The sequence below is a fragment of the Pleuronectes platessa genome, chromosome 12 (assembly GCF_947347685.1).
Source record: "Pleuronectes platessa chromosome 12, fPlePla1.1, whole genome shotgun sequence".
Taxonomy (NCBI): Eukaryota; Metazoa; Chordata; class Actinopteri; order Pleuronectiformes; family Pleuronectidae; genus Pleuronectes; species Pleuronectes platessa.
This window is the reverse complement of record NC_070637.1, coordinates 20,666,976-20,678,765: the sequence shown is the minus strand read 5'-3', so window position 1 is coordinate 20,678,765 and position 11,790 is coordinate 20,666,976. Positions and strand designations below refer to the sequence as shown.

The 11,790-nt window shown below is 41.6% G+C and overlaps 2 protein-coding genes across 2 annotated transcripts; both read left to right on the top strand.

The window, feature by feature from the left end:
* The first annotated feature begins 5,989 nt into the window (after positions 1–5,989).
* Positions 5,990–7,581, top strand: LOC128453848 (amine sulfotransferase-like). Its single transcript, XM_053436943.1, has 4 exons — positions 5,990–6,143; positions 6,305–6,513; positions 6,664–6,790; positions 7,577–7,581. The coding sequence occupies exons 1-4, from the start codon at positions 5,990–5,992 to the stop codon at positions 7,579–7,581; spliced, it is 495 nt and encodes a 164-aa protein (XP_053292918.1).
* Positions 7,582–8,694: 1,113 nt separating this feature from the next.
* Positions 8,695–10,712, top strand: LOC128453790 (amine sulfotransferase-like). Its single transcript, XM_053436880.1, has 6 exons — positions 8,695–8,848; positions 8,954–9,162; positions 9,314–9,440; positions 10,012–10,106; positions 10,327–10,501; positions 10,594–10,712. The coding sequence occupies exons 1-6, from the start codon at positions 8,695–8,697 to the stop codon at positions 10,710–10,712; spliced, it is 879 nt and encodes a 292-aa protein (XP_053292855.1).
* The last annotated feature ends 1,078 nt before the right edge of the window (positions 10,713–11,790 follow it).

Here is an 11,790-nt window from a genome sequence, read left to right as displayed (position 1 = left end):
TTTATGTCGTGTATATTCGTTAGAGTAGACCATGTTGGGACGTCCCTTAAACACAAAGACAGGCTTATATTTATGATGCCTATCTTCTGGACTCTCAGACATTCTTGGAGAGTTCTCCAGGTGTTCATCTTATTTGCACTCTCACTTTTTGGGATGACTTTTGACTTAGGGAATTATCTCTGACCAGCTAATGGATGAGTTCAGAAGGAATGTTCTTGACCAGTGTGTCTTCATGTTCGTACACAAAAACGTGCCCTTATTTAGTTAAACATTCCATAGGGGACGTAATTTACCTGAAGTCAAAGGCGGAACCAATGTCCCTATATAACTGTGTGTAAGACCCCCGCACGTCAGATTTTCACCATTTGGCTGTGTGATGTCTCTGGGTTTCTAGATGCCCGTCCTGACCTGTGAAACTTCTGTGTAATAAACTTTGTTATACTGAAAGTAATAGGTCCTTGGAGTCCTTCCTTCATTATCAACAACTTCTACAACAAAATCTACCTCTCGGCTACATATAATATACGATATTCGTCTTTTGGATTTTCGAGGAGGGAATCATACACATGGTCCGTGGAAACCATCTTTCAATGTCTCATACAGCCTTCAGACCAAACTGCCATCCTGCTGCTCATATAAGGAAAAGACTGAATGACGGGTGTTGAGCTCTGCAGAGCAGACAGGCCTGCTTCTCTCCACGTCTCTGCTTGCAACAATTTCCCAACATGAAGCCCGTCAGTGGACCTTCAGGTCCCTTGTGGGCCAATCAGGGCGGTTATGTAAGTGTGGGGTGTTTGGAAATGGCGGTGGCCGGCCACTCAGATATGGCTTGTTGCTGATAATCGGTGGCGCGGCGTGGTGCGGCGTGCGGCTGACAGATGCCTGCTCCAGCTGGTACAGGGGGGGTTTATCGCCCGGTTGGAACGCGGGTCCTCACACCCCTCCACTGTGCTGGCCACCGTCGCCGTGTTTAATGAGTCACGAATTGCCTGTTTGTCTTCTGCTCCCTGCTGTTTCTGCACTCCCTCTTCCAGAACAATCCCTGAAACACATGCTGCTGCGGTCCGCAGAGCAGCCAGACAGGCAGGCTCAGCCAAACTGTTGTAAAGAACAAAGTTGTCATGTTTTTTCATTTCTTCCTATTTTTGTCTTTTTTTTTCCGTTCATCTAACGGAGGGATGGGCTGTTCTGTAATAAAGCTGCCTTTTCAGATGCTGCGCCTGACCTCGCCAATATGGCTACCCTGAGAAACCAGTGCCCATTTGAAGCCCCTGACAAACACATAAATGGCTCTATAATTGGGCCGCTTTGTTGTGTGAGGCGCTGGCTCGTCTGAAAGTGCCGTTCAACACTTTGTGGTAAATGGAATTGCATTATGACAACACATGGCAGTTGCTAAAGGAGCAGAAACTGGCACCGTGATAAGACACAAGCAGGTGGTGTTGACACAGAAATGATTTGTTTTAAGTCACTAGAAAACCACAATTTGAAAAAAGAAAGTTTTCTGCATCAACAACAATGATGCAGATCACAAATCAGGCCAGCGACAGAACTGTGTGATAGTGCGAGAGAGTGCGGATCTGCCTCGCAGTCTAAGGGAACACACAGAGTCGCTTGGATGACCATCAAATGGACCATGCACACAGACATCGGCACACACACACTCACTCACATACAACACACACATTTACACATTCACAGAGGGGGTGTTTGTAGCCTGTTTTAAAGGATGTCTTGCAAGCTGCCCAGAGTTTTGCCTTAATCTCACCTGTTTAATCTGCAAGGTTGGGCAACAGTTTCTGTAACAGGAACAGGTGGCTCACACAACTGCTGCTGGAGAAACTGAAGAGACCATTCTGTCTATTAATTCCCCAAGTCAGATTTCTGGGTTCATGAATTGGAGATTTAGATTTTTAGGAGAATACTTTGATTGGGAAGAAACTTTTCAAGTGACTTAGTAAGACAGCAGGAAATATTTGGAGGAAGTTTGTTTTGTTGCACTTGGTAAAACTTGTGTGTTTGTGTGTTTGTGTCTGGTTAAAGAACTGTGGCCACTATGAAAATGAATGGTTAGAGGGGAGATATTTGTGTGTGTGTATGTGTGTGTGTGTGTGTGTGTGTGTGTGTGTGTGTGTGTGTGCGATGCTGGTCCCACTTTAAAGAAAGTGTTTAATTGCATGGCAAGAAAGACCATAAAATAACTAACATTATCTTTCATTAACTTATTACCAAAATATCAAAGCAACACAGATCCAACTTATAAATATAAAAAACACTAATCAAATAACAGCCTTTTGTGTAGCTAAGTTTAACCAGGCCAGTTTTGTTTCCAGTCCATGGGAGCAGAGGAGAAAGGGTCTGGTTGGTGCGGTTTGAAGTCCAGCCAAGCTATCGTGCTGGTTTGTGGCCACAGGTTGTTGTGAAACTACTGATCAGATCTTGGGGAATGACAAACAAAAGAAAGAGAGGTGGTTATGTTGGCCTGGTGACCTCATTGGTCCTGATGCACACAGTGACAAATAATGGTTGAAAGTTGGGTCCAGGTGTAGGTTTCACACCAAGGTGCAAAGAGGTAAAGGACCCCAGGAGACTTGTGGTCAGGCTTTGGATACACATGTAGGCCCATCCATTGATCACCAATAGTATGTTCTACAAAACCAGTTGTGAACAGCCAAAACGAAATCTTTTCCAAACCCTTAACCATGACCAGTTCATGCCTAAGTCTAAAAGGTTCACATTTTAACTCTATCCATAGCCAGGACCTCAGAAATGACTTTTTGCTTCATAAGAACTGGGCTTTCGTCACGATCAGATCTACTGGTCCTGGCAAGGTCAGTGTTGATACTGGAAATAAGTATACAAAAATATGTATACACACACACACATACACACACACAGGGTGGCTTGGGGTGTCTGATGATCTGAAGAAGTGAGAAGTATCTGTGGAATCTTGCCAGCGTCCGGATTCGGCCCAGTGCCGTGAAATCCTCGTTCCGCGGGGGCTGCTCTTTGTAGCCGGCTCTGGGTTCTCAGAGTGGCATTCTTCTCATTGTACAGGTCACCGAGACAGAGGCGGCTGGCCTGAAAAGATCCTCGGTGGGGGGAAACAATGGCTTAAGGCAGCTCATAAATGTCTCCTGTTCAGCTTCGGCCCATTGACTCTCTGCCTCCCTGCCAAGCAGGGCCCTGTCAGACCAGTCCCTCGCTCTAACAGCTTAATTAGCAGAAAAAACAACAATGTCGAAACCTGTTTTGACTGGGTTAGGGTTAAAAACAAGAACAGACACCGAAGACGTCCACTCCACCTCTCATTGTCCCAGTGCAGGCTGAGATTTCAGAGCACTGTTCTGTTCAGCTCACCACAAATAAAACAACATTCCTACACTGCTCCATGAGGAGCATGACGACCGGCTGATCTGAGTTCTCAGCTCTGATCATGACGGTTTAAAAAAGAGGATTCTGATTTATTACTGTGCTCTTATGTTCATTTTAACAATATCTTCCTTTCACACTCTGCGTTTGTTAGTTCATATATTTATTCTTTCAATTTACAACTCTTAAGAACCAGAAATGCAGAACAATGGATACATATTCCTATGTGGGGGTGAATCCTTAATCGAAAGTTATCGAACTGAAGGCTTTGCTCCAAACTCAATGTGATTTCCATTTTTCATGATAATGGTAATGATGATAATGCAGTTGGCATTGTGATGCTAATGCTATTTCCTGGCGTCACCACACTGGTGGTGTTGAACCTTATTTTTGCTGTTGATGTCTGACTGACTGATGGGTCGTGTCCTTCTGACTGAAAGACTGTGTCTATCTTTCAGTTTGTCCTCCTACTTACATGTTTCTGTCAGTCATTTGGGTTGAGTTGCTTTTTTTGCCTCCAGCATCTTCATACCTCTTTTTTCCGTACCTGTATACATGATGATGTTTGTCCCAGATTATTATTCACGCATCATATCCTTGTCCTTCTTTGGTAAATGTGGCCCTTTGGCACCTCTTCATACCTCCACATTTTGTATCTGCTCTTCCCGTTAATCTCCCTGTCTGTGTGTGCCCTATCATTCCATATCCCCGCTGTCACTCTTTGCTTCGTCCCTTTTATCTGCGGTTCACATCAAACACTGGCACCAGATTGATTCTCATGTGAACAAGGCTGCAGTAGGGGGCCAGGGACCTCTTCCCCGGGCTTTATAACTCCTTCCCATCCCGTTCACAGCTTCTTTGACCCCCTGGCCCATCACACAGAAACACATCACATACACACACATGTCCACTTCCTGCAACCCTTGCAAAACATTTTACTTGCCATGTCACAGGCAAAAACAACCCATATCAACGATTTGCCTTTATCTGTTATTAAGCAGAAAATCTCTGGTGTTTCAGATGGGCTGTGTAGTACTAGACATGACATTTGTCCTGTACAACCCTCAATGCACAACGAGGGTTGTAAACAGGTCAGACACTAAAGTAAAAGAAGTAGAAAACCAAAAAGGGGCTTTATCTATACGGTTTGATCTCTTGTCTCAAACTTATCTTGTTCTGTAACTGGTTAGCCGTTCTGCATTAGTTATCATGTTGATTTACTGCGATAAGAAGTAAACAAGCTTCGTAGGACTGCAACATGTCAGCGGGAGTGCCCTGACTAGGCAGGTCAGGTAAATCAAGGTTGATAACACGTTGCAGTATTTAAGCACCAACTACTCAAATGTATAGCAGTTGAGCTGTGGTCACATTGAAACAAGTCGTACATGCATGAACGTGCAAATTTACCTTGAGGCTGCGTACGTACAATCGGAGGAACTCTGAGGATTTCCTGGTATCTTGGCTAAGAGTCATGGATGACAAAGGTAGGTTCAGAGAGATTTGTTCCTGAAATGAACAGTACCTGGTTCACAAGATGTTTGTGTATTCATTATGTGTAGGATCACAGTCTTTATATGTGTTCATTAACTCTTCTTGCTGCAGAAACATCCTTAACATTTGCTAATGTGCGTTTAGGTTAAGGCAGAGGGTTTCTACCAGGGGATATGAAATTGCAATAAATTAAAGCCAGATATTTCCTGATTGTCTAGGTCGTTACCTCTTAATGTGATAAATATGTTTATGAATCTTATATTTGTCTAAGGATAAAAGCATGTGAAGTGACTTCTCCCACTGGCAAGCCGGACTGTAGACCGGAGTCCTGCACGGGTCCTTTTTTGCAAACCCGCTGGCAAAGCTCTGCAACAGACCTGACCCAGTTCCCGCAATAAACCAGAACCTGTTATGACATATCCTGCATTACAGGTTCAAAACATGTAACATGGGATTTAACACACATGCTCCTGACACAGTCAGTCCCATCAACTGAGTTATGTCCTCCTTCTCCTCTAATTCTGTTGGCTGAGTTGAGTTCTTGTTAAATTGTGTGAATTGTTCGCAGCACTTGTACTCCTGCAGAGGTGATGTTTTTCTCAGTTACCTCTTAATGTGAAAAATGTGTTTATGTTTATCTTTTATGCAGATTTAGTGAAGAGGAAAATGTCTGTGTGTCTGTGTGTGTTAGAATGGAGTACAAAGTAAACTTCCAGGATATAAGGCACTAAGTCACAGACACTAGTAAATCTCGTAAATAAAGATCATGATAAATCTGCCATGAGGCAGGTCACCAACTGTCATCTTGTCAGATCACACATGGTACGCATGAGCAGAGATAATACATAGAACAGTATGATTATATGATTTTTCATTACACGTTTTAAAACATTTAATTGGATAAGAGAAGAACAGAAACACCAGATTTACTTGCTTGAATGTTAAATCAATAGCAGGAACATTTTTTGCAGCTGCCATCTTGAAGCAGTGAAAGGATGAGATGTCAGCAGGTTATAACTTTGTATGACTGAAAGTCGCTTTGATATCTTTGATGACGCAGGTAAAATCAAGTGACTTAAAGACAAATGCTTCATGAATCTCTTTCCTTTGTTTAATTTGAGGATCCATGGATTCTCTGGACATAGTGAGCCCTTACCTGTTCACGTACAAAAGGAGGAACTTTATTGTTCAGGACCAATTCCGACCAAAGGACCTTGATGCTGTCCAGCATTTTGAGCTCCGTCAAACTGATGTCCTCCTCATCACGTACCCCAAGTCAGGTAAAAAATCGAACTTATGACCAGGAGTTGAAAAAAAATATGCTAAAGTTTCATAATCCTATGAATTCTTAGTAACAGAACATTTTCTCAAGTAGGTGCTACCTGGGATAATTTGGGTCAATCTGTATGTTCCTACATATATAACATATGTTACTTTGCAGGCTCAGTTTGGATGCAACAGATCACTGTCCAGATCATGGATGAGGCCCACCCAGAACAGGCAGAAGATGTCAGCAACAACAGCCGAGTTCCTTGGTTGGAGGAAATGTCTGCATATGACCCAAACCGAGTCAGGCCAGATCCTCGGATCTTTAGCACACATCTCCCCCCTGACATGTTGTCCCTCGCAGTGAAAGACAAGCAAATCAAGGTAATATGCACTTTGCTGTATTCATGAACTGAATTAGTCCAAATACTCTTGACATACATGTGTGAACGAATTGACAAAGAAAAGCTTATTTTTGTTGATCTGTAATATCAACATTGAATCCAAGATTGTATTAATATTATTTGTCAATAGGCTGTTTATGTCTGGAGGAACTCGAAGGATGTCCTGGTGTCCTTCTATCACTTTGCTCAGAGTTGTGTTCACATGGAAACACCAAAGAGCTTTGAGGATTTCTTCCAGCAGTTCCTGGATGGTAAAGGTAGGTTCACAGGAACTTGTTAATAACTCCACAAACATCTGTCTGTATGAGGAAAGTATACCTGGCAAGCCATTCATCTTATGTGCATTAACATCCTTTATTCAGGTGTATTTGCACACTCGGTGAGAAAAGACGAAGCTCAATTCATTCAACTTGCTGCGGAAAAATTAAAAAAATGTGTTAATACAAGTTTAAGTTAAAGAAAGAAATTCCACCTGGAGAAGAAGACGTATTCATGTAGAACAGAGGTCTTCAAATGGGGTCCGCGGAGGTACTGCAGGGGGTCGCGAAATATTTGGTTGATTAGACAATTTTAATAAATTTTCTAATTTTAAATATTTGTTTTAACCAATTTTATTCCACGAATTTAAATGTCTTTAAAAATAAATTAATATGAATCGGACATATTGTAGCAAACGGATAAATGGAGGCAGAAGACATTATCTTTCAGTCAGCAATTCATGTTTCAGCACTGGCCCATCACACAACACTCAGCACACACAAAACACACACTCCTGCAACCCTTGCAAAACATTTTACTTGCCATGTCAGAGGCAAAAACAACCCATATCAACAATTTTCCTTTTTATGTTATTAAGCAGAAAATCTCTGGTGTTTCAGATGGGCTGTGTAGTACTAGACATGACATTTGTCCTGTACAACACTCAATGCACAACGAGGGTTGTAAACAAGTCAGACACTAAATGAAAAGAAGTAGAAAACCAAAAAGTTGCTTTATCTATACGGGTTGATCTCTTGTCTCCAACTTAGCCTGTTCCGGAGCAGGTTAGCCGTTTTGCAGTAGTTATCATGTAGATTTACTGCGAGAAGAAGTGAATGAGCTTCGTAGGACTGAGTTAAACCTGAAAATACCTATGTAACCGCAAATCCTGCTGTACAGTACAGGCCCAGGGGAAGAGGTTGAGATGAGGCTTCTGAGCCACGCCTGCTCACTCCCCATGACATATTGCAAATCAGGTAAATCAAGGTTGATAACACGTTGCAGTATTTAAGCACCAACTACTCAAATGTATAGCAGTTGAGCTGTAGGTAACATTGAAAAAAGTCGTACATTCATGAACATGCAAATTTACCTTGAGGCTGCGTACGTATGATCGGAGGAACTCTGAGGATTTCCTGGTATCTTGGCTAAGAGTCATGGATGACAAAGGTAGGTTCAGAGAGATTTGTTCCTGAAATGAACAGTACCTGGTTCACAAGATGTTTGTGTATTCATTATGTGTAGGATCACAGTCCTTTATATGTGTTCATTAACTCTTCTTGCTGCAGAAACATCCTTAACATTTGCTAATATGGCTCAAGGCAGAGGGTCTCTACCAGGCGATATAAAATTGCAATAAATCAAAGCCAGTTTTTTTCCGTATGTATTTCTCGGTTATTACCTCTTAATGTGAAAAATATGTTTTATGTTTATCTTTTATGCAGATTTAGTGAAGAGGAAAATGTGTGTATGTGAGAATTGAGTACGAAGTAAACTTCCAGGATATAAGGCACCAAATCATAGATACTAGTAAATAAAGATCATGATAAATCTGCCATGAGGCAGGTCACCAACTGTCATCTTGTCAGATCACACATGGTACGCATGAGCAGAGATAATACATAGAACAGTATGATTATATGATTTTTCATTACACGTTTGAAAACATTTAATTGGATAAGAGAAGAACAGAAACACCAGATGTACTTGCTTGAATGTTAAATCAATAGCAGGAAGATTTTGTGCAGCTGCCATCTTGATGCAGTGAAAGGATGAGATGTCAGCAGGTTATAACTTTGTATGACTGAAAGTCGCTTTGATATCTTTGATGAAGCAGGTAAAATCAAGTGACTTAAAGACAAATGCTTCATGAATCTCTTTCCTTTGTTTAATTTGAGGATCCATGGATTCTCTGGACTTAGTGAGCCCTTACCTGTTTACGTACAAAAAGAGGAACTTTATGGTTAAGGACCAATTCCGACCGAAGGACTTTGATGCTGTCCAGCATTTTGAGCTCCGTCCAACTGATGTCCTCCTCATCACGTACCCCAAGTCAGGTAGAAAATCCAAGTTACGACCAGGAAGTGAATAAAAGTAGGTGCTACCTGGGATAATTTGGGTCAATCTGTATTCCTACATATATAACATATGTTACTCTGTAGGCTCAGTTTGGATGCAACAGATCACTGTCCAGATCATGGATGAGGCCCACCCAGAACAGACAGAAGATGCCAGCAACAGGAGCCGAGTTCCTTGGTTGGAGGAAAGATCTGCAGGTGACCCGAACCGAGTCAGGCCAGATCCTCGGATCTTTAGCACACATCTCCCCCCTGACATGTTGCCCCTCGCAGTGAAAGACAAGCAAATCAAGGTAATATGCACTTTGCTGTATTCATGAACTGAGTTAATTTCATATACTCTTGATATTCATGTGTTAACGAATTGACAAAGAAAAGCTTGTTTTTGTTGAGCAGTGAAAACAACATTGAATCCAAGATTGTATTAATATTATTTGTCAATAGGCTGTTTATGTCTGGAGGAACCCGAAGGATGTCCTGGTGTCCTTCTATCACTTTGCTCAGAGTTGTGTTCCCATGGAAACACCAAAGAGCTTTGAGGATTTCTTCCAGCAGTTCCTGGATGGTAAAGGTAGGTTCACAGGAACTTGTTAATAACTCCACAAACATCTGTCTGTATGAGGAAAACATATCTGGCAAACCATTCATCTTACGTGCATTAACATCCTTTATTCAGGTGTATTTGCACACTCTGTGAGAAAAATACATTAATATGAATCGGACATATTGTAGCAAATGGATAAATGGAGGCAGAAGACGTTATCTTTCAGTCAGCAATGCACACATTCAATGACACACAGTAAGAAAAACAGGAATATATGAACCTGTGTATTATTTGAATAGCTTAGTATTGAATGCACAATAACAGGGTAGCTATGTTTTTACATAGCACTAGGACAAGTTTAATATAAAACACAATTTTACACAAAATATATAGTAGGGGGTCCCTGCTCCATCTTTCCATGAGTTTGGGGGTCCTTGGCCTGAAAAACTTTGAAGACCCCTGATGGAAAAAAATTGTATTAATAAATCTTCATTTAAAAGGTTGAGAATATGTATTTATGAAACAGCCTATAATAGTGACACGTTTCATTGACTTTCAGAATAATTTCTTTCAGCTCTGACATGTTTTTCTCCAACAGTTTACATGGGATCATGGTTCGACCATGTGAGCGAGTATTCTGCAGCACTGAACCAACTGAACATCCATTTTGTGCAGTATGAGAACCTGTTGAAGGTTGGTGACATTATTTTATCTATTGCAGCAATTAATAGTCAACAAAGAAACATTTCTTAAAGTTTATAAAGGTCCTTGTCGTGCACGTGTTAGTCAGACAGATTTTGACAGATTTACAGCTCTTGAATGCTTCCTGCAGATTTTGGATTCAAGACGTTCTGTTTCATAAATTCAGAAAAAGAACGACATGAAATTATTCTCAAACATCTGCCACTAACAGGACCTCAGAGGGGAAGTTGTGAAGCTCTGTTCTTTCCTTGGAGAAGACTTGACGGATGAAGCCATCGATCGTGTGGTGGAGAGCTCCACCTTCAAAAACATGAAGACCAACCCCAATGCAAACTATATGGAATTACTCGAAAAAGAACGCTACAAGAAGGAAACCATGCGTAAAGGTTTGTTACCCCAGTGATGTTGCATTGGTTAAACTCTTTATTTACATTGTATACACCGTGCAAACATGCAGTCTAATTGTTTACATGAACAGGGGTGGCGGGCGACTGGAAGAATCACTTGACTGTGGCCCAGAATCAGCGTTTTGATGAAGTCCTCAAAGAAAAGATGAAGACCCTTCCTCTGACCTGCATCTGGGAGATGGGTCAGTAGCTGCTCTCCAATTCAGCTCAACTCTTTATTGCAGTGACTGATTTTCTCCCTCAGTGATCCACACTGCAACTGCTTTTCACCAGAACCAGAAATTAATTTCTCTTTGCTGCATCTGTTTTCATCTGTCCAGTTTTGTATCTGCTTCTGAGATTTCTGCTGCCGCCTCAATAAAATATGTGACGTAAGAGAAAACTGACTCGAACTCCAACACTTCTGTCGACTTCCAATTCTGATGTCACTGATAAGTTAGCATTGTGATGCTAATGCTAGTTCCTGTCGTCACCACACTGGTGGTGTTGAACCTTCTTTTTGCTGTTGATGTCTGACTGACTGATGGGTCGTGTCCTTCTGACTGAAAGACTGTGTCTATCTTTCAGTTTGTCCTCCTACTTACATGTTTCTGTCAGTCATTTGCAGAGCTGCCAACTTTTCAAAAAACCTTGGAGTGAGATTTTGTCGGGGGTGACCAACATTTTACCGCGCACACAGCCACACACGTTGGCTCAAATATCAGGGAATTGTTGGAATTTGGCGTTGTATCCATGTTGTTCGCTGCATTCTGGTGGCCTTTGGGGCCCGAAGTCGTTGATAGGAGCGGCCGACTGGAGATGGACAACATTGGTTACATTCTGTGACGCAAAGACATAGCTGAAGGTCCACCCCCAGGAAATGTTGGTTTAAGTAGATGTTGTTTCCTGCATTCTAGTGGATTTTTGGGTGGTATGCTAAAGATGTGCAATACCTGAACTTCTTCTGATTCATGTTCCTCTGATCATGACTTGTAGGGCCTTCTAGCCTTGAGCTGAACATTCAACCAGAAAACTATTGTTGTGCCTCAATGACCACAATATAGCCTAATTAATAGACCTTTGTTTAAGATTTGACCAAGGTAGGTTGATTGACATTTTGATTGCAATGGTTTTCAACTAATTCTGAACTGAAACCTAACCTATATTTTAAATAATTGTATTCTTAAGAGCAGTTAATGATTTATGTTCGCCTCCCACCACACTTTCCATCAGACAAAAAAGTGCAACAAATAAAGTGCTTAAACAGTAGCCTTTTTAAGCAACACAAT